The sequence below is a fragment of the Phalacrocorax carbo genome, chromosome 5, assembly GCF_963921805.1.
Source record: "Phalacrocorax carbo chromosome 5, bPhaCar2.1, whole genome shotgun sequence".
Taxonomy (NCBI): Eukaryota; Metazoa; Chordata; class Aves; order Suliformes; family Phalacrocoracidae; genus Phalacrocorax; species Phalacrocorax carbo.
Genome location: NC_087517.1, coordinates 49,870,625 through 49,894,303, shown reverse-complemented (window position 1 = coordinate 49,894,303; position 23,679 = coordinate 49,870,625). Strand labels below are relative to the sequence as shown.

Below are 23,679 nucleotides of genomic sequence, written 5' to 3'. Positions count from 1 at the left end.
GCCTGGACCTAGTCCAGCCTAGCTCGGCTGTGACCAGAACATGCAACCACTAATGGCAGTTTTGTGATATATGTGAAACGAGGTATTTCAGTTCCTAGGGAGCAGTCCTGCAAACCACGAAAACATTACTTGTGGTAGCATAGCAGGGAGAAGCCAAAGGATAAATTGCCTGTCGGGACTGGATTCACTCCCTGCAAGAGACAGGATAAGAGTTTTCAAACGTACACAAATCAAATGCTTGAATATTTGGAGGCCTCTCTGGAACACCATACTGAAGCAGCACTGAGCCCTTCCTACACACGGGCAAATACTGACTGAAATCTATTCTGGGTTGCTCGTTTAGCCTCATTCATGAGCACTTCATTTACTCTGGCCTAGAGTAGACAACAAGCATGCTAACATGAAATAAAGCCATCAAGTAACTATGGTTCAGATTAAAAACTAAGGCTAGGAAGAAAAAAAATCAGACAAACTACATATGACTAAGCTCTGAAAGGCAAATGAAGAGGAAAGAGAAGCTCAGCATGCAGGTATTTGGGATGAGCTGTGAATGAGGTAGTAGCGAGAAGAGGGTAACAGGTGAAAGTGGATTCATATTCTCTTATGTTGCACTTGACGATATCCATATTAAAAGTGTTGTATTAAATGCACTAAGAATGGTATCTAATTTTCTATACAGGGTTTTAGTTTCCTAGAGAATGGTTGCTGTCAGTGGGTTGGCCTTTGGGTTCAGGTTCTTGCCTGGAGACCTGATGGAGATGGGATTTCAGCTCTGCAACAACTGCGTCCTTCCTGCTCCACCAGCCAAGGTGCTCTGAGGTCAGCCTGCAGAAGGGGTGGTGCACCACGGCCCTTACTCCCAGGGCTTGAGCAGCACATGGCAGGCAGAAACAGAATCCCTCTGGTCAGGTGACCAGGAGGGTTAGCACAATACCAGACACAGGCTAATAATCCCAGCTGACAGACAAGGTATGCTAGCTTAGCGCAGCACTGGCCTAATGCAGCCGCACAACTCTCCTTGAGTGGAGCTGCCTCCAGCCCAGAGCACAGAGGCTAACTGTGCTGGTTTTGGCTGGGGTAGAGTTAATTTTCTTCACAGTAGCTTATATGGGGCTATGTTTTAGATCTCTGCTAAAACCAGTGTGGATAATGCAGAGATGTTTCAGTTGTTGCTAAGTAGTGCTTACACTAGTCAAGGACTTTTCCAGCTTTCCATGCTCTGCCAGGGGCACAAGAAGCTGGGAGGGGAGGGGACACAGCCAGGACCCAGCTGACCCAAGGGGTATTCCACACCATATGATGTCATGCTCAGTATATAAAGCTGGAGGAAGAAGAAGCAAGGGGGGACATTTGGTGTTTGTCTTCCCAAGTAACCCATACATGTGATGGAGCCCTGCTTTCCTGGAGATGGCTGATGGGAAGGACCCACGAGTTTTCTCACTTTCCTGATTCTCTATCTCACCAAGGGGAAGAGAGCAAGCGGCTGTGTGGGGCTTAGTTGCCCCCTGGGGTTAAACCACAACATCATATGAAGCTACAATAACAAAGTTTCAGCTCTTCAAGTCTGTTTATGACCAAGTCTAGCTCTTTCTGTACCTCAAGCATCCACCTGCATGTCCCAATCTGAGTTCTACCAGCATTTTACTCTAAATCCAGAGACAGCAGCATTAAGCAAATAGGGAGAGGCAGAGACTGACCTTTCTCCACTTCTTAAAAAAATGTGATTAGCTGGGTTTGATTATATGAACAACCACTCCCTTTCTTCCCCTCCCTTCCCCTCTCCTCTCCTTCCCTCCCCTCCCCTCCCCTCCCTTTTCCCTTTCCCCTTTCTCCCCCTTTCCCCCCTCCCTTCCCTTTCCCTTTCCCTTTCCCTTTCCCTTTCCTTTTCCCTTTCCTTCCCGCTTTGGGGAGAACTCAAAGAAAATCACAGACATAATTTTCAAAATATGTCATATTTTTTATTATAAATCAGATCTGAGTATTATGAATTCTATTTTTTAAATATGATGAGTCTTCACTGTTTGTCTGCTATCAGAATTGAATTCCAGGTTTGTATTTTTCTAAGGCAGGAGAAAATGTCACTCCACAACTGCAACTTGGAAGTGGTATTGTCAGTGTATTCCTAAATGGAGTTTCATTAGTCTATTTATGGTGTTTCATTTAAAAAAATAAGTCCATTTACCATCTGTGAGTACTTTTGTCACAGCCTCATTAAGGAAGCATCTACTTGGCTTGCTTTGGTTTTCTCAAGTAATCTTTTTTTAGTCCTAATTACACCCTCCCATACAGCCTTGTTGTGTCCCTGCGGTTATATATTACTGTGTGGCAGCATTTACTGTTAACAAAATACTCTGTGAAAGGAGAACTGGGAACATTAGCTTTCCAGCCCCCATTTCTGCATATCACATAAGTGTTTCTGAGCTCTACCTGGGTTTTTTTTCACCGAAAGAGCCACAAGCAATTGCATGCTACTTGGTTTCATGAGTTCCCTGCTCCTTTTACACCCACAGTGAGAGAATTGCGCCACAGAGGGAAAAGGCAAAGTCCACAACAAGTAAAGGCCTGTCACTCTGACACAGCTGCATTATATTTCTAAGACAAGTAAGTATGAGTCAAATTCATTTTGTGCATAAAATCCAGCAGTTTTATTAGCTGCCAGGCTCAAACTTGCAGAGAGCCTCATGTACTGCTAGCTGGCAGTCAGAAACGAGCAGTCAAAATCAATTCTTTAACCCCATCTCCTGGCCTCATATGGGCAGTTGCGTTCAGAACCCAGCCAAAGAAAACGAAGCTGCTGAAACTCATAGTGAATTGAAAGAAAATGTGACTTTTTTTTCAGACAGCAAAGCCTTTACAACTGTAAGGCCTTCCTGCACTGGGAATCTATTTCAGTGCAGGCAAAGGTACCATGCTGGCTATCCCACCCTTTCGAGGTAGTCAGCTACTTCTCCTTTGCTTTGGGCTAAGGAACTAGTGCAGAGTAGCTAGTGCACAGCACAGCCAGTTAGCCAAACAGCTTGCTTCACAGTAGGCAAGCCCATAGATTCCCAGACAGAGCACTAGCATGCTTGTAAGCAGCTATGAAGGACTTCTAAAGAAAGACTTTCGGATCAACAGGTAATCCAGCAAAGCATCAGAATTTATGTGACGTGAATCATGTATTCTGTTACAGACTGGACTTGAGCAAAAAGACAAGCATATTTCACTGACACTGCTTTCTTCCTGCCAGCCTCACAGGCAATAGTCTCACTGAAGGAAGAGTAAACCTGAATGAAATTTTCCTCTATTATAACTGACAAGAAGTGATTGCTAGAACATGGGCAAATAGAGTAGTCTGTACTGGCAAACCCAAATAAACTATGCATAGTTGGCTGGGAGAGCTGCAATTAAATCTGTACCACCTTCCTCACATTCCTTCTTGAAAGGAGTAAAGATTCTAAAAGTAACGTATGGGCAGAGTACCTACCTTTCACCTATTAAAAGAAGTATTTGGATAGCACCATGAAAATCCTACAATGCACCTTTTTCCTCACTTTCTTTTCAGTAAAACCTGACATTTGTATCATGAATTAGTTCTAGCAACTATCAGGTCTGATTCTAGCTCAGGTGACCAACTATTGTCAATAGACTGAAGAAAAAATAAGATATAGAGGCTTATAGTGTAAACAGAACAGAGCAGGTAGCCGGAACTGTTAAATCCTACTTCAGTTTTTGGCAGGGGGTCACTATTTGATATGTTCAAAAAATGGACAGTGAAAAATTTTCAGGTCTAAGGCATGCTAGAATGTATAAGCAAACTTGTGGGACACTGCATGTGAACACTGATGTCCACATGAATGTTAGTATTTGCACTCACAGTCACAGAGAACACACACTGACACAGAAGAGTCTGGTTACTGAGCCTACCAGGGACAATCAAGGAGTGCAATGCATGTAGGGTCTTCGGTACAAACTCTATTCATACAGGCACTAAACAAGCTGTAGGAAATTCCCATTTTGTATGTGGATGAGCGAATAGGAAAAAAAAGGAAACTAAACATAACAAAAGCGTTATGAGCAAATAATAACTAGATGGTGAAATATAACTTTTCAGTTTTCATTATTGTGCAGGAAAACTGATAATGTATGATCCCACTGACCTGGAAGGATGCATTTTAAACAAAGCTTACAACTCTGAGGTCTTCTTATAGAATGTGCACCTGCACATTGATTTGAAAGCCACTGAAACGTATTTCAACAGTGTCACTCATATGGAATCCGTAGATAAAGATGGAGACTACTAACTGTTGTTACTAATGTCGAACAGGAAGGCAAAGAGGTCTCTCTTCCTGCTGGGGGAGTCACTGATCGTTATCCTTTGCTGAGTTGTGAGTACATTTTTTTAATGTGAAATCAAATTCAGTATTGTCCACAAAACAGATAAGCTAACTTGCCGTATTTCTTTTAGAGTGGGTAATTTACTGTAATTTTTCTAGCGATGCACTGTAGGCCTGCATGGGATCTGATGTGCCTTTTTGCCTGCCTTATTACTTTTTTTCTGACTGTTTCTGCTAATCCGCCATCTTTGCAGGACCTCATGGAACTTGAAAAAACCAGACATAAATCACTAGGCAAGTTAAGGCTGATGGTTTGAAAACACTAACATTGGAACAAGTTGTCAGGGACAAGTGTTAGATACACTAAAGGATTTTAGAAAAGGACTAGATTTAAGGCTAAAATATAGAGCCTTTTCAGTTCCACATACATCATTTGAATATTTCAAAAGGAAGTAAGAGTCTAATTCTTGGACAGAGGGATGCCTATCTGAGAAGACATGGCGAGATACAGATATGGCTTAGCCAACTCCTATACCACCTTCTCCAGAGACTCTGGACAAAGGTTATGCTGAGGAGGAAATACAAGATAAGGATGTCTAGTACACTCACTAACCATTATAAATTATCCCAATGGCTGAAAATTAAAGCACCTGCTATAATTTTCTGATTTACACTGGGATGGGACTGTGAAGATCACTTCCACAGAGCCCAAATACTTCTTTTACACTGAACTTAGGACATGTTGAAACAGCAGAGAGAATCTGTTGATAAATCTTTAAGATATGTGTTTTGAGGGCACTAACACCTACACAGACAAACCAAATGCTAGCTATGCCATCTCCACTTTAAAGTAAATATTGCAGTATATCAAATCAAGCGATTTAAAGCCATGGCATGTTTGTCAGTTATGTCCTAGAGACACCTGGCAACTTGGTGGCAGATCACCACTTGGACATAACAGTGACTGCATGTTTGCACGTGTTTCTTTTAGTATGTGTTCTTTAAAGGAAGACCCTTGACAATAATTGTTTATGGCCAATTTCAAGAAAACACACTATTCCATTCTTTTACACTTGGTCATGTAAAAAAATGCCCTGCTGGGTGTTAAATTACTTACCTAATTGCTTATTCAATGATAGACTAACTTTTTTTCTGCCTCCTGCTATTCTGTGCTGCTAGGCAGAATCTGAAGTTATGTCAAGATCATAAGCCATAAGAAAGAATCTACCTGTTGAAACATGACACATTATACCAGAAATTGTTAAAGAAACCATTGGCTTCCGTTAGGTTTTGACCTTCCTTTTCCTGAGTGCTTTTTTGTAATAGTCCGCAAAACAAAACATGATGGAAGGTTTGTGAAATGTGACATGCTGGTCATCCGTCACTAAGGATCTTTCCATTCTGGCTTTTGATGTATGTTTGGCAGTAGTGTATTTCCCGCCACTGGGAAATGTCTTACTTATCCTTCAGGTATGTACTTTTGATGTCTAAAAGCCTAGTTTTACAAATCAGCCACCGTTAATAAACACATCCATTTCACAACAGTGCTTAGAAACAGCAGTCCTGAGAAATGCAGTCTGCCTCTAAAAATAAACAGTTGTTTTCAGGTTTTTAGATATTTTAAGCTTCTTGGGGAAAAAAAAAAAAAGAGAGAGAGAGAGAAAGCAAAAGGAGAACATAAGCATACCGAAACAATTCAACAGATCTGAAGACAACCTGGTATTTTCTTTTCACAGGAGGAGGGAAGCCACTGCAGGACCACACAAAAAAGCAAGTTCAGCCCCTCATCTGGCCTCCTGCTGCTCTAGTCAGGCAGCAAGGGGGCAACCAACATTGCCTAGGATGAAAAGTGTGGGAAACAGATAGTTTTGCATTACCTGACTGGCTATGGCGACAGGAGAACTGTCCTATCTATAGCCACAGATTCCTGTGTGACAGGAAGCAAACCTCACACCTCCATCCATAAAGATGAGAATACATTACTTCTCCTAAGGTGTCTCTGACTTCTCTGTTTAGACAGCAAGATAAATTAGGATACATTAGTCTTTCTGTACATGTCATTCTAGGCCCAAAGAGGCGCGTCTTAGGCATTCTGGTTTAACAGCATTAAACAGATTGGAAAACCACATCTCGATCTGGCCGCTCTTGATATGCCGTGGATGAGAATGGAGGTTGCTGAAACTACCATTTTTCTTGATGGCAGAAGGAGTATAAATAGCACGGAAACTGGCTGGAAGTTAAAACACTCCTTCTCTTTCCTTTCTCTCCCCCTTGAAAATAATGAAGAAACAGTATATGACAGCTACTGTGATTTTCTTATGGTGTCTAAAATCATGGAAATACTTCACTTAGAGGTTGATGTATGGCCACCGTGTAACCCAGGGTAATTAGCAGGCATCAACACACAGGCACAAGATGGTAATTAATTTGTCCCCGCCCTTTTCAGTTCTCAGTCTTGAGGCCAAGTCAGACCTCCAGGCACCAACTGCTGTTTCTGCAGCTCCTGCTTAATGTGCCTGTCCAACCCGTGCCCCGTTCTGGCAGGTTCCTCTCATCAGCTTTGAGCAGCTTCCAAGTGACAACTTTCAGTGCTCCCTCTGCAGATGTAGAACTGGTGGCTTTAAATGTGAGAGCTCTAGCTCTTTCTTCCCATCACCTCCAGCACTTAGTGGGCAATGGCTCTCAGGAGCAGCCTAGTGATCTCAGACATGTGCTGACTGCTGAAATCCTCCTGTATTTGCATGAGGAGGAGGGATGCAATAGCTGCTACACTGATTCAGGTATCACAATGATTTTGTACCTTCAATGCAAAACCTCAATAGAAAATATTATGAACTGTTACCACCCAGTAGAATTAAACTATCACTTAACACTTTTTCAAGTCAGTTATATCAATCTTACACCGTCATTATATCAATTTGTCAAGGCGTCTAAGCAATGAACCAATTTCATATGCAGGTTGAATAGCACGACATACAGCAGAATATTATAGTACTTATCAAAGTAAATGACAAATCTAGGTTGAGTGATCCAGACACAGGGGGAAACTTCACTGATGAAATATTATTGTTCTTAATGTTTTTTTTTTTTGTTAAGGGCTACATATGCTAGCTCCACAGGATATTTTGGGAGCAGCCCAAAGATCAAAATGGTCAGGAATAAAGATTTTGGCATTCGAGCCTTTCTATGACTACATCTTTACTATTCCCTCAAGACAGCAAAACACATTCTTTTCTCCTGATTTGGACAATACATCCAGATTAACTAACACCATTGTTATTTTGAATTAGAAAATGTCTCTGTAGGTTAGTGAATAAATAAAACATACAAACTGAGTTGGTTTTGGACTCCACCTTACTCCTGCTCTCACCAGGGCGCCTACATCAAGGGGCCATAAAAACTAATGGTGTCTTTTTTTTTAGCTAGCAGAAAAGCAGCACACAAAGAAGTTCTGGTAATAAACACTGCCACGCACTCACTGCTGCAGTCTGCTGGACCTCTATAAGAGACTGCAAGTTGTCCGAAGCAGACAACTGTCTGTCTTTCTACTGTAAATGGATGTAACAGTTAATATATGGCTGGACTCCGATTCCAATCCCAGGCTTTTGGACACTGCCAGCACAATGACAAACGGCATGATCTTAAGCAGATTTATCTCCTAAGACACAGAGGCTTCCAAAGCATGCACAACTATGAAATTGAGGTATCTAAACTCAACAGCCTACCTCATTTGTGGAAAGGCAAAATAACATAACTGTTTAAGAGCACTTGGTAACACAATACCACCACCTAAGGCAAGAAGTTGGTGAGAATCCAAGGTGGACAGAACAGGATTCCTAAAACAATTTAGCTATGTATGTTCTTGCTTTATGTTTCACAAAATCCTTAACTGCTACTGATAGTAACATCTTATTGCTAAATATTGTTGAGGAAAAAAAAGTGTCTAGGCAAAAATAGCTGGGTATGATACATTCCAACCAACATATTGCGATTTTACCCTTTGCCCTATGATTTTGCATCTACTGCCAGGTTACCTAAAAAAATGGGGCTTACACAACCACACCATCCTTGTGGGTTTTATCTGTCTCCTGCTGCCCAGTAAGTCTTTCCATCTATTCACTGATTTCAAGCCAGACACAATCAGGGGATCAACATCAGAAAGATATTCAAGCCTCGGTTACTGCGTGAGGGTGAAGACCCCCTAGATCTCCCTGAGGGAGGGAGAGAGGATGCAGCAGGAGCTCAAGCTTTATTCAGTTTGCAAGGGTGCCACCATGTGACACAAACCCGTTCCCAGAAAAGGGAGATAGGAATGACCTCCTCAAGGCACTCCAGCAACTCACTTGAAGAGGTGGTGACTTCTATGGGGCCCTCCTGCCCTTAACTTCGAGCCCAGTATGGTGCCTTTCAGATGGTCTCCAGGCTCCCCTCAGAAAGGGCTGTTAGAAACACCCCCCCTTCAGTTGACCACCATGGAACATATGCCTGCCAGCACAATAGGAAAGAAAGCAAGAAGGAAGGCAACAGCTAATCCTGGAAGCAGAGGAAGACTTCTACTGAGGTGCTTTGGTATTACAGTGAGACAGGTTTTGTAACACTTTTGGCCTACATAGCTGTGAAGGTTCCTCTGACACTTTTTATATCAATAGGAATAGTATCTCCCGGCAGTTTCCAGCATGGGAGGTTGTCATCTGCCTGTTCTAAGTCCCCCTAAAATGTTGGGTGAGTGATTCTGATCTGTTTTTCACTTCCTGTCCTAGATTGCTGTGATATAAATAGCAGCCAGGTGTTAATTAATTCCCATATGCATGCGTGTGTGGGGATGCCATGTGTTTATATTCGTGTGCGCTTTTAAGGACAAATCTTTTCTCAGCTGCTACAGCAAGAGTAGCTCTTAAACAGATAAGGACCAGATGCTTAATTAATGAGGTAGCTCTCTGCCTCAAAGGAAGCGTACTGCAACTGTACACATTCGGTATGCCACTTCTGCCATTGTATGGACCCAAGAGACCTCTGCACATTTGGCATGAACTTGCCACAGAAGCCTCCACATTCTGTGTGACTGGAGGCTATGGTTTACCTGCAGCCATGCTTTGCTCCAGTCTGTGCTGCTTGTGACAAATAGGACAATACTGTTCGCCAGTGGTTTACATACACAAACATCTCAACAGACCATGGCAGCATCTCAGCTTGTGGCCGCAGAAGCAGCCGTGCTGCCAGCATGCACATGAGGATCCAGAAGATGAAAAGAGCCTGCCAGGAAGCTGTCCAGTGGGGAGCACTTACCTGAGGAGCATCAGTAACGAACTGAGGGTAAACTTACATTAGCAATTTAGTCCAAATCAGCAGCGAGCTTCTGGAGTGACAATGCCCACCTGTTGTGCTCCAGTTGGCATTGCAGAGCTGTGTAATTCAGATACACTGAATTACTTTTTAATTAAGCTACACCAGGAAGTGCACTCTTGGAGCACACCTAAGACTCTCCACATACTAACCAGTGTAGTGTGGACTTATCAGGACTAACTATTCCTGTTGGGCTGGACTACTGTTCATGTATACATAGCCTGAAGCCAATCTCATGAAAAATCAGTAACATGGACACGGTAATAGTACAGTATGGTGTGCCAGCAGTACATGGCATCACAGCTGTTTCCAAGAACTGAGATATGAAGATGCTACATGGAGACAGCTGCATACTATGTGTTTGTGGTATACAGAATCTCAGAACAGTTAAGGTTGGAAGGGACCTCTGGAGAGCCTCTAGTCCACTCTCATACCCCCAGTTACATGTTCCATATGTGTTGGCATTTTACTAAATTAAGGAAGCCATGGTCCTAGATGGTCGGTGGTTAGTACAAATCACAAATGCTGGCCATAATTTTTATACTCTAGAAAAAATAATATTGCTCTTTTTTTCCTTGGACTGAGAAACCTGTTGAGAAACAGGCTTTCAAGGCTCTGTACAGGCCTGACCTGGGACATAAAGGGTACCCATGTCTGCCTCTGCACTAGTCTGGGACATCCATACTAGCACTCTCCTGTGCTCAAGCTAATTACCTTGGTTAAGAGGCAGTCCTTAGCCTGGATACAATGCTGGGCTAATACAGTTACACCACCTTCAGGATCTAAACTGCTCCCTGATCATGTTGCTCCTCCAGGTTGGAAAGATGTACCAGAGATGTCAGTTAGCCCCTCTAAGAGGGTGCTGCATAAGACACACTTGCCTAAAGGAGTAGGAACAGGGAGGTTTGCCCACAGCACCTGCCAGACAGCCTTTGTAAATGATGTGCAGTGTGTCAGAAGCTTAGCCGTGCACGTGACTTGTTTTCCAGTGTAATCTCTGTCACTCACTGTCCCTGTGAGAGAGCAAATCTCCAAGATCCAAACTTAACTCAGCTGCTGGGGTTAGCACAGTAAATGACAGGAGGAAAGTACAATGAACAGGTGGAAAGGCAAACATCAGGGGATCCTGCCTTGGGGGAGATGAAGTCCACCATCTGGAAACCACATGGTATGGCTTTAGGAGGCCACAAACAAATCAGAGGTGCCGTCACTCTCAGATTTGAAGGACAAATTTGGCAGGGGGACTAAGTAAGTCTAACTTGATTCACACAGAAATGTGAACTAGCAGGTGATACACTTATAGCTCCCCTTAGACCTGCTAACCTGTCTTCCCTGGAGTAGATGTGCAGGGATAAATTAATGCATTTACACTTCTGTCAAGTATCAGTTTGAATGCAGGTTTTACTACTACCCTCTCTAAGCATTCTAGTACCGAACTGACTATCTTCTCACTCACACAGATTTTACACTTGGATACATCATGCATTATTCTGGATAAGCTGAAGGGGTGACTGATAATATTTACACTTGCCCTGAAATATCCACTTCAGAGGTGCTGTCCATTATCTTCTTATTGGGGATGCAGTCAATAGCTATCACAGAACAAGAAAAAGCTGAGTTCCTGGATGGAGCTGAAGGACCTTGACTTTGGTAATGTCAGTTGCATCCTGCCCACCCAACAGAGACAGGCAGGCAGCCCCTATCCCTATATAGGGTTAACAGTATTAAAAGCCAATGCTGCAAACCTACCATTGTGAAAATCAACACCATAAAATACACTAACAGGTTTTGAGATTAACAGAGAAAAGGCTCAAAACTTCCTGGCAATTTTGGAAGCCAGAGCCATGAACCAGCTGAAGAAAGAATCAGATATGCTTTTGTATGCAGCCAGATAAGAAGAAATATTTTAGTCCAAACTAAACAAAATAGTACTGAAGCGTAGAGACTTGGCAAAACCTCTTTTCAACAGGCTGTCTTCACAGAGACTCTAGGTGAGTCATCAGTGTATGGTGACCAGGAAAGAGAATTATTACTAAAAAAAGATAAAACAGAAGCCATGAGAAATAAAAGAATGACAACAGAGATGCTTGGAAGTGTAGAAAGTAGACCAATATCTAATGATAAAAGAGAAAGCCAAAAATTACTGTGGAAATATATAAGGTGGAATTAAAATGCACCAGTATGACAGAAACAGCAGCAAAGTTTACTAAATAAAACTGTTGAAGAAAGAAGACAGTATCTGTAATGGAGCAACAAAGCACACACATATATGTACGTATACATAATGTATATTACAGTTGTAGGCAACTCCCTTCTGAGGGGAACAGAGGGTCCAATATGCCAATCAGACCCTGTTAGGGAAGTCTGCTGCCCCCCTGGGGCCTGAGTTAAGGACATCACTAGGAAACTTCCTAGCCTGGTATGGCCTTCGGACTATTACCCATTACTGCTCTTCCACGTGGGTGGCGATGAAACCGCAATATGCAGTCCAAGGGCAATCAAAAGAGATTTCAGGGCCTTGGGACGGTTAGCGAGGGAATCTGGAGCACAGGTTATTTTTTCCTCTCTCCTTCCAGTTTCAGGCAGCAACACTGGAAGGAACAGATGCACCAAGTCTGTTAATGCATGGCTCTGTGACAGGTGTTATTGACACAATTTGGGTTTTTTTGATAATGGGATGGCCTACACGGCACTGGCCTGCTGGCATCAGATGGGATTTACCTTTCTGAAAGGGGGAAGAGGGTCTTTGCTCATGAGCTAGCAGGGCTTATTGACAGAGCTTTAAACTAGACTTGAAGGGGGAGAGGGAACATATCAGGCATGCCCATGACAAGCTGTGGGATGGCACACCAAGGTTAGAGGGATGGGGTGCCAGCAAGGGCCCTCAGCCTGTTGCTCTGAGACATGCTGGCCACACTGGAGCACACTTGAAGTCTTACAGAGATGAGCCAGGGGCTCCTGAGGTAATAGGAGCCAACAGAAAAACATCAGTGAAATACCTCAAAAGAATTAAGGGGTGTTCCTCTAAGAAGGTGACACAGCAGACAGCCCAGCTTTACGTGCCTCTACACCAATGCATGCAGCATGGGCGACAAACAGGAGGAGTTGGAAGCCACCATGCTGCTAGAAAGCTGCAACCTAGTTGCCATTACTGAAGCTTGGTGGGACAAATCCAGTGACTGGAGTGCATCTATCGATGGTTACAAGCTTTTTGGAAGGGACAGGCAAGGTAGGAGAGGTGGAGGGGTTGCCCTCTACATCGAGAAATGGATAGAGTGTGAAGAGCTGTCTCTGAAGAATGGCAACAAGTAGGTTGAAAGCTTCTAGGTGAGAATTAGAGATAGAGGCAACAAAGGGAACCTTGTGGTTGGTGTCTACTGCAGGCCGCCTGACCAAGGGGAGCATATTGACAAAGCCTTCTTACTCCAGCTAGAGAAGGCATTGTGCTCGCAGGCTCTCATCCTGCTGGGGCACTTCAGCCACCCCGACATCTGCTGGAAAAGTAGCACAGCAACCTGTAGGCAATCCAGAAGATTCCTGGAATGCACTGAGGATAACTTCTTAAGCCAGGTCACAGACAGCCGTACCAGAGGGGACGCAATACTGGACCTGATGGTCACCAATGCAGGTGAGCTAACTGGTGACGTCAAGACTGGAGGCAGCCTGGGCTGCAGGGAACATGCACTGGTGGAGTTTGCAGCCCTGAGAGATATGGGTCAGATGAAGAATAAAGTCAGGACCCTGAATGCAAACTTCCAGCTGTTCAAGGAGTAGGTCAATAGGACCCCCTGGGAAACTGCCCTCAGGGACAAGGGAAGAGAACAGAACAGGCAAATCTTTAAGGATGTTTTCCATAGAGCACAAGAGCTCTTGATCCCCAGGACAAGAAGGAAATGCACAGGCAGTGGAAGCAGGGACAGGTATCCTGGGAAGAGTATAGGGACGCTGCCCAGTTGTGGAGGGATGGGGTCAGGAAGGCCAGGGCATGGCTGGAGCTGAACTTGGCAAGGGATGCAAAGAATAACAAGAAGGGCTTCTACAGGTATGTCAGCCAGAAAAGAAACATCATAGAAAGTGTACCCCACATGATAAGAAAGACTGGCAAACTGATAAAAATGGAAAAGGAGAAGGCTGGGGTGCTCAACAACATTATGGCTCAGTCTTCACTGGCAACCTCTCTTCCCACACCTTTCAAGTGGATGGACCTCAAGGCAGGGCTGGGGGAGGAAAGTCCCTCCCACTTTCAGAGAAGATCAGGTTCAAGACCACCTGAGGACCTGAATATACATAAGTCAATGGGACCTGACGAGATGCATCCAAGAGTCCTGAGGGAACTGGCTGATGTAGTTGCCAAGCCACTCTCCACAGTATGTGAAAAGCCATGGCAGTCAGGTGAAGTCCCCAGGGACTGGGAGAAGGGAAATATTGCACCCATTTTTAAAAAGGGTAGAAGGGAGAGCCCTGTGAACTACCGTCCTGTCAGACTCACCTCTGTGCCTGGGAGGATCATGGAACAGATCCTCCTAGAGGCTAACCTAAGGCACATGGAGCACAGGGAGGTTATTTGAGACAGCCAGCATGGCTTCACCAAGGGCAAGTCCTGCCTGGCCAACCTAGTGACCTTCTGTGATGGGCTGAATACATCAGTGGACAAGGGAAGAGCCACTGATGTCATCTATCTGGACTTCTCTAAGGCCTTTGATGTGATCATCCATAACATCCTTCTCTCTAAACTGGAGAGATATGGGTTTGATGGGTGGATGAGGAATTGGCTGGATGGTTGCAGCCAGATAGTGGTCAATGCCTTGATGTCCAGATAGAAATTGGTGATGAGTGGTGTCGTTCAGGGGTTTGTACTGGGACCAGTGCTGTTTGATATCTTCATCAGTGGTATAGACAGTGGATTGAGCACACCCTCAGCAAGTTTGCAGATTACACCAAGCTGAGTGGTGCAGTTGACATGAATGAGGAACAGGATGTCATCCAGAGGGACCTGGACAAGCTCAAGAAGTGGACCCATGTGAACTCGTGAGGTTCAACAAGGCCAAGTGCAAGGTCCTGCACCTGGTTTGGGGCAACCCCCAATATCAATACAGGCTGGGGGATGAAGGCATTGAGAACAGCCCTGTGGAGAAGGACTTGGGGGTACTAGTGGATGAAAAGATGGACATGAGCCAGCAAAGTGCGCTCGCAGCCTAGAAGGGCAACTGTACCCTGGGCTACATCAGCAGCAGCGTAGCCAGCAGGTCAAGGGAGGTGATTCTGCCCCTGTACTCCACTTTTGTCAGACCCCACCTGGAGAGCTGCATCCAGCTCTGGAGCCCTCAACACAAGAAGGGCATGGACCTGTTGAAACGAGTCCAGAAGACGGCCACGAAAATGATCTGAGGGCTTGAGCACCTCTCCTATGAGGACAGGCTGAGAGAGTTGGGGGTTGTTCAGCCTGGAGAAGAGAGGGCTCCAGGGAGACCTTATTGCAGCCTTTCAGTACTTAAAGGGGGCTTATAAAGAAAGATGAGGACAGAGTTTTTAGCAGGGCCTGTTGGAACAGGACAAGGAGTAATGGTCTTAAACTGAAAGAGGGTGGATTTGGACTAGATATAAGGAAGATATTTTTTACAGTGAGGATGGTGAAACACTGGAAGAGGTTGCCCAGAGAGGTGGTTGATGCCCCATCTCTGGAAACATTCCAGGTCAGGTTGGACGGGCTCTGACCAACATGATCTAGTTGAAGATGCCCCTGCTCACTGCTCAGTGCAGGGCGGCTGGACTAGGTGACCTCTAAAGAACCCTTCCAACCCAAACCATTCTATGACTCTATATAAATTTAAATGCCTACAGGAACAGCCCAGAGTTTAACTCATGCATTGGGAAAATACTAAAAAACACTACAGAGCAGAAAGCAGCCTGGAAAAATTACTGATTTTTTACTTCGTATTTGTATTTTTTAAACGTTGAGAAATAGATCAGTCACAGTCACACTAAAAAAGATAAGCTTTGTTAGCAAAACTTAAAAAAACAACACAAAAAAGACAAATATTGTTTTTGTCAACCCAAAATGTTTCCCTAATACACAGTGAAGTGTTTTCCTTTGTATTGGAGCCCCTACCATTTCATTTTAGTCTTCCTTTTTTCATTGACTTTTTTTCCAGTTGAAAAATAGGTTTGAAATGAATGTGTTTGGACTGAAACTAAGCATTTATTTTTAAAAAGTAAAAATTAAAGGTTTTTCATTTCTAAATTCCCTTTCCACCTTCTTTTCTTTAAAGCACTAAAATTAATTTGCTTTCTCAGACATGTCAGTGAACCAGAAATACTGCATTTTTGTGAATTTCACACTGTTCTCCTAAAGACACCTGTAATTAGCAGGAGTGTTCCTTAATTCTTTTATGCCTTGGTTCTTTTTGGTCTTCTTTGTAAGGATCCCCAATTTAGAATTGCTTACACAGATCAAATATGTTCCTGATAAAAGTTAGAAACCATAATGATCTTTGAACCTAGTCTGTTATCTTTCCCAAGCACTGAGACATGCATTGTAACTAACTGTCTTAAAGCTTTTAAGTATACTGAGAGGCTTTGAAATTAATACAGAAGTAGGATTAAATATGTAAAAGCATGCTTATTTTTATTGCTTGTATGCCTCTGGAAATAGCATTTTAAACTAACGAGCTGGAGGCTAAAAGTGTGAAATATTGTACTGACTTGGCAAGAGAGGAGTTTTCATTAGCAGATGGACAATAACAGAGATGATGGATTTGAGAGATCTAGCCAATGCTTTCACGAACTCATACAATTAAGTGTTTTAAATAGCAGGTATTGCAACACATTGGGCTGGGGAGGGGAATTAAATCATACAGAAAATTAAAAGGTATTAAATGAGAAGGTACTGAAGATGAAGGCCCACTTTTTAGCACTGCGTCTTCTCTCCACACCCCTCCCAAGCACACAGCTTCACAGCTTGCTCCCGTATGAAGGCAGCTCTTTGCAGAGATAGGCTGGCACTGCAGGCTGGGGTTAGCGTGGGCTCCGCGTCCCCCCACATACACAGCCCCGGCGCTCCCACTCTCACATACACTGAGAAGGAACCCGCATGCCAACCACACAGCTACACAGGTGAAACAGGACAGAGTTTGAATGATAGCCTTTCTTAACCAAAAATCTGTGACCCTTTAAACACTGCTCACAAATTTACAGTTATTAGTGACCTTGGTTGGGATAGCCTGTAGATCAAGGGGAAACAGGAAGACGAAGAAGAAAAATTAAACACAGTAACTTGCTAGATTAGAAATACCGTCCTGCTCTGTAGGCTGAGTTCTTTGTGCACTTGTACATATACAACTGCATGTATGTTCATGGAGGAGGGTGTACATATGTGCTTATCTATCTCACGGAAAGCCACAGTAAGGCCAGACTTCTGAAAACATCAGCCATTTTTTAAGGAAGCACTATCTCCCTTTAGCCTTTGTATATCTAATCCAATACTATAACCTGCTTTTTCCAAAAAGGTCAGAATAAATAAGCCCCTGTAGACTTTGAAATAAGTATTTTAATCCTTGTGCATCTATATAAGGATCTGGATATGTTGAAAAATGGAATTAATGTCTAGATGACAACTTCTTTTGAAAGCGTAGATCAAGGCCAAACTAAAGGTTGGGGCCATGAGAACTATTGTGTCATCAGATTAGTTTTAAGGAACATGAGTTATCTTCTTTAGAGCCTAATTCTGTTTTACTGAAATTGATGAGAGATTTGAAATCAACAACAGTGAAATGAGGTCAGAGCCACAGCTGATATGTCTAATTAATAGGTTACATCCACTCCATCTGTCCAACAAAATGCCTGAGAAAGAGCATAGGGGAAAACATCTCCACCCTGAGTCAGTGCTGTTCAAATCCTGCATAAAAATAACAATGAGAGCTCTTGGAGGATTTCATCCTCTGAATTATCTAAACATGTGTGCCAGCACATTTCATCAAGTTTCCATTTTAAGGAATTTTGTGGGTAAATTACAGAGTAAAAACTCAGATGACATGAAATCTGTGGGTGTGCTTGTTGTACATATCGCGGCAGATCCTGAAAACCCACTCCTCTGTGTAGGTGTCTGAGCCCTACCATGAAATGCAAAGATAATTTTTCTGAATCACCTAGGTGTGTCCCGTTGTCTCTGGGCTAGGCAGGTAACATGTGTTGGCAATCTCCCTTTCAGGCTTTGCCTTGACAATGCAGCAAGTGAGGACTCCTACTCCAAGATCCAAAACCACCACAGCCGCACGACTGAAACACTAATCCTGTATAATAAATTAATTCTTAAGGTTCAAATTCGTTCAAAAACATTGACAGGTTAAGTTGCATCCATAGGGCTTGATGCCAGGTAAGGCATTTATTATTTGCGCCTCCTGTGCTAACTTTACGTTGAACTAATAATCGTCTTTCTACAGCTAGTATAAACCTGTGTGAGTTCCACACTATATCCTGTGACTAATTTTAGAGAAATTAAATCATATGCTCCCTGACCTGGACCAAACTCCTGCTGTGTGGTGATCGGGTAGTACAGACAAAACGTATTCATGACCGTAGGACTGTAGCTTCAGAGACAGTGAAACTTGAGTTGAGGGTGTCTATAGAAGAAGAATGTAGGAACGATCAAGTTTGGAGAGGAGGAATGGATTGCAGCTGGGGTTTTTTGTTTTGTTTTGCTTTTCCTGTTAAATGAGAGATTGATAAAGTCAAATATCAAGACAGGGATGTCTGCAGCTTGCTTGCAGTATATCTGCTACTCTGAACAGAATGGGAGCTCTGCATCCGTGCCATTTCGTATTACGTAAGCACCATTTATATTAAGTGTACATAAAATTGTGAAGCACTTCCAACTATTTCACTAATCAAATCACGATGCTGAGCAATTACCCAGACTTCTGTATTTTCAAACATAACGTTTCAGCATACTATTACACTTCACTAGACTTATGCTGAAGCAGGGTGCATACACACACACGCACACGCAGACTTGCCTGTTAACTGTGTACCATATATCCACAAGAGTTACACCTCTCTTTTTTTCAAAAACCTGCCCTGGGACTGTTCTCTAGCACCAAGACTGATGGAAACGGAACATCAGCATTATTAAACTCTCCAAAATATGGTGATCACATCCAAACTCCCACGGGGAATGGCCACTGGCCCACGCTGACTCCCTAGCCATGCCTGTGAACTGGGAGAGGGCTGCCTAGCCAAAGCCATGGCACAACTGCTCTGAGGCCGACCTTCACGAAGAGGGTTGAGCTCCCTGCTCAGACACCTGCTCTGCCTCTGTTTAATTTACTACTATAGATGCAGTGATAGTGTCTCCTAGTGGCTGTATTCTTGAAGGAACACACTCAAACCCAAACTTTACACCTGAAACTCCGGCTCTTCAAACGTATACAAAATACAAATGCATCTCTAGATTTTCAGAGTCTCTAAAGTAGCATCACGCAAAGAGGTAAAATAAAATAAATAATTTAAACACTCAAGGTTTAATATTTGGTTTACAAAGGTTCATGCTGTTTTAACATGAAAACCTATCTCTAGGTTATACAAATGTGGGGTTTGGGTTTCTTTCTTTTGTTTTTTAAAATGTGTTAAACAGAGAGATGAGACCCAAACAAAACCTTGTGAAGCAAGCTGTTCAGGACTTTGCTGAAAGGTCTGGAAGCAACCAAGGAAATCAATTGGATGAGAGCCAATCTCATTTAACCTCTAGGTCCTCTCAGACCTTGTAAAAGCAAAGGAAATGCTTGAATGCTCTGCTATGGGTAAGTCTCCATAGGCAACCTACCACATACAGAGCCCTGTGCCAGACACCACAATCTGTGAATATGAAGTAATGTTTCTGGATCTTTGAAACATGCTAAGGACTTGCGAAAGAAGATGCTGGCATAGATCAGAAGGCCACTTCTCCCAGCAGCATCCTGTATGCACTCAGGGCCAGCAGAGGACGTTTAAACAGAGAACATAAAAACAAGCAACCCTGAGCAGTATCAATACTTGGTTCTAGCCTTTCTTCCTCGAATTAGCTATTTTCCATTTTCAGCACCAGCTAAACACCAAAAATCCATCTTGGTAATGAGATCTGTATTAGGGGATTTTGTGAAAGGAAGACTTAACAGTGAAGATACAGACAGCATACTCAACGTTAAGCCAAAGCCCTGCTAGCTGGAACTACAGCAAGGTAGGCCCAGAGGACACCTAAGTCTGATTTTGCCATCTTAGGGGACATGCCCTTTCTCATTTTCAACTGATTGAAGTTTCCTGTTGTCCACCATCCTCTTGGAACAGAAAGATTTGGACAGCAAGCTTCCATACACGGATAAGCTTAACCAAATAAGACATTGAAAGAACAAAAGTAATGACTGGAAAGGTGCAGACAAGGAAATCTTTCCTAGCAAATCCTGGCTTTAAGCGACCTCTACTTCTTAACAATGGAATACAGATTTGCCTTCCTCTGTGTATATATCGGCGCCTTTGGTTGTTCGCAAAGTATCCCGTTGCACCCCCGACATCCCCATTTTAGAGATTTTATGTAAGCGCCTGTTAGAGGAGAAATAACACACTGCAAAAATGACTGTGTTTGGAGTAGTTCTATCACAACAAAATAAAGCCTTAATACACTTCAGATCTCGACCAACCTGTCTACCTGAACATCCCAAGAGCCATCAGACATAAACCTGGAGTGCATGCAGTTTGTCCCCACCTCCAGCAGGTCTTTCTCCATGTACCTGTGCGTGCCTGAGATACACCGCTCTGCTTGCAGCAAGGGGCGCTTTCTGCTACCTTTTTCCCACTGTGCCGGCACTGGTGGAAAGCCTTTCTCGAACAACGTCCGGTCAGTATTCACTTTTGCTGATGATCCTTATGGTGTCTGAGTTTGCTGACCTTTAGGCCAGGTTGTAAAGCTTATCTCTATCCTCAGCTTTTTACCTGAGGGGAGGGAAAGATGACAATTCAGTTTTGGAAGAAGTTCTCACTGGTAAAAAGGGATTGACAAGTGAAATGCTTCCCACTCAACTTGTTTTCCACACCTCCTTCAGCTATCGCTGAGCTCTAGTTGAATCATACCAAATAAACAGTTTCAGCATGTCTTAAGTCCAGGTAAGTTTCCTGAAAAGTTGGAAAGCAAAGCCTAAGCTTTTTGTTTCTTTTTACACCTTGACAGTTTAGCTCTATCCAGTAAGGAAAGCAAAAGCATGCATCTGTTGAAGCTTTGCTGTTTCTGGCGCCCTTATCTTCTTTAGCCCACCTGTTCGGTCAACTTCTTTTAAAAGCACCTCTCTACACACATTAAAAACCTCCTTTCATCCAAAGTTGATAAATCCCTCTAACACAGCCACCTCTCATCATGTCTCCTCTTATTAAACCCCTGCACAACAGAACCCACGTTCCCCCACCAGTCAAAACCAAGCATAGACCTTTACAGCCGCCTTATGTGGGAATGAAAAACAGCAAGTGACCAGAGCACCCAGAGCAGAGTGAAAGTTGGGGTAGTCCAAGGATACAGAAGGGACAGAGAAGACAGAGCTGCAACCCTACGGATGTAGGCCGGTTCCTCCACCTTCGAGCTTCTTCCTCGTGGCTCCAGTCATTTGTTGACAGTACCTAGTTAACTGATTTCATTGTCAGAGGAAATGCTACAGGGCAGACTAAACTGCCGGGCTGCTACCAAAACAGGAAAGTATGAATTTGGAGCAGAAATTCCCCACAAAGGCAAGGCACTAGCAAATGGTAAGTTAGTTACCTCTGTCACAGTCCTGTGAAGAGCCAGAAGAGGCCCACAGATTTGCACTCTGTCAGACCCGGGGTAACGTCCTTTTTCTAAAGCTTTTCCAAAGCTAATGCTTCCTAACCTTCCACTCTTCCCAAGCCAACTGCGTGGGGCTCACTCCACGGAGAGCCAGTTCCTTCCTTTGTCCAGGTAACAGGACACTTGGGTGCACACCCTCCCAGACATGTGTGTGTCAGGTTATTTAAATCAGCCTAGCAAGTCTTTCAGCCTGAGAGACACAAAAGCAATATAAACAGAGCTCCCTTTTGCACTCTGTCCTCAGAGAGTCCTATCCAGAGCAGATCATGCTGATACAACCTGACAACATCCAGGGATAAAGGGAAGGCTCACATCAGACGCGGTCTAATGCTAGCTAGTATTCTAAGAGGGCAACCACTGATCAACCAAATGTTTTCTCTCCTCTCCTATGACCAGTTACCCTGTAAACCGAACAAGCCCCCAGCCTCATCGGAGCAACAAAGCGGCTGATCCTTGCCATCCTGTCAGGAGTAGGGAGAAAGGTCTCCTTCCAAGGAACACCACCAGGGCTGAACTGTGTTTGCGTTTCTTTAAAGCCTCTTGTATAACCCTTTGCCATTCCCAACATTTCTCTTGCTAGCACTGTAATGCATTTGGCACAAAACTGCAAAATTGCAAAACTCCTCAAGAAGTTGGATTTGTTTGTTGTCCTTTTAAGGGGTGGGTGGGCGGGTGGGGGGGACAGCTCCTTGGTTCTTTTTGAACTATTCATTATTATTATTATTATTATTATTATTATTATTATTATTATTATATATAGGAGGCTGCTCCCCCCTCCGCTTCTGTGTTAACCATTCACTTGGACTCTCCTTTCAGGCAGGTGATTTAAGGTCCATCTGCCCTCCAGGGGTTAAGTAAAGAAGTGATGGGAGGAAAAGCAAAACCTTTCCAGTGGCTCATATTTGAAATTCTTTCCGCCCCCCCCCCCCTCCTAAACAGGGCTCCTCTGCTTCTTGTCTCCCCTTGCTCCCCAAGTCTTCCGGCCGGGAACGGTAAAGGGCAAGGATTAACAATGAAGCAGATGGCAGGAAACTGTTACCAAAAGCACAATGCCGGACCCCCCACCCCCATCCTCCCGTTCCTCCCTCGCAAGAGACGGTCCCCTCACCCTTCTGTCGATGCCATGGTCCCGAAAGCCCCCCTGTCTTCTCAAGAGTCCAAGGGATTATTTTGGACAGTAGGGCACGAAGGAGGTTGGCTCTTTGGGATAACCCTCGCTCGCCTGCTGGGAAGGAGCACGCAATTCCTTGTAATCCTGGAGGCTCCGCAGGGCGAGGATCCGGCAGCTCCGCTCCGCGCTCGCCCCCGCCCCGCCGCGGGCTGTCTCTCTCCCGGTGCCCCGGGGACCGGCGCTGGAGCCCCGCGGCCGCCCGGCGCTGCCCGGCAGGGCGAGGAGGCGCTGGCACCTGGGCTGCGATCCCCGGCGCCCTCCCCTCGCCGTGGGCTGCCTGTGGGTGGGTGTGGGGGTGTGTGGGGGGTGTGTGCGGGAGGTGGGGGGGGCTTCACATCGGCGCGGCGGCGGCTGAGGCGGGATTGGAAGGCTTTAGCCCTCGAGCCGTGGATTTGCAGTCTATCCCTCTCTATTTTAGGCACGGGCTGACATCACGAGTCGTTGTTACTCCTATAAATCCCCCCAACCGCTCCTTGACAGGAGCGGGGCGGGGGGGGGGGGGGGGGGTGAGCCCCTCGCAGGGGGAGGGCCGCCCGCTGCAGACCGCGACCTGCCACGCTCCGCTCCCCGCGGACCCCGCCGCCTCCCCGGGCGGGCCCGGCCCTCCGTACCCCGAGAGCCCGCGGGGAGCCGCCCGGGGGCGACGGGAAGGAGCGAATCCCGCAAATCCCGCAACACCGCCCCCCTCCCCCAGACACACACACCCCCCCTCCGCGGGGCCTGGCTGCCACCTCACGTCCCTCGGCGAACGGACCGGCGCGGCGGGAGGAAGAGCCCCGCAGCCCGCCGGGCTGAGAGGCACGCTGCCGCCGCCTCCCTCCCCGCAGCCGAGGCACCTGCCCCGCCGCCCTCCCTCAGGGGCGAGCGGGGCCCCGGCCCGGCGCGGCGCGGCGCGGCCCGGCGGCGCGGGGCGGTGCTGCCCCCTGCCGGGGAGGCGGCGGCGGCGCGGAGGCCCCACCTGCCGGCGCGGCGGGACCCCGGCCGCGGGGCGGCGGCGGCGCGTTCCCCCG

At 45.1% G+C, this 23,679-nt stretch overlaps 1 protein-coding gene across 4 annotated transcripts in view; it reads right to left on the bottom strand.

Annotated features, from left to right (window-relative positions):
- SLC1A2 (solute carrier family 1 member 2) overlaps positions 1-22,914 on the bottom strand; it is a 107,434-nt gene extending 84,520 nt beyond the window's left edge. The window contains exons 1-2 of one of the 4 annotated variants that reach the window (XM_064452347.1): positions 22,607-22,913; positions 20,392-20,618 (exon numbers count right to left, since the gene is read on the bottom strand). Coding sequence is in view for 2 of the 4 variants with exons in the window: in XM_064452348.1 (XP_064308418.1) it covers positions 22,607-22,623 (17 nt within the window). In the remaining 2 variants the exon portion in view is untranslated. Of the gene's footprint in view, positions 1-20,391; positions 20,619-22,606 lie in introns of all 4 variants that reach the window. The other 3 variants (XM_064452346.1, XM_064452348.1, XM_064452343.1) reach the window with 3 other exon arrangements.
- Positions 22,915-23,679: the final 765 nt, after the last annotated feature.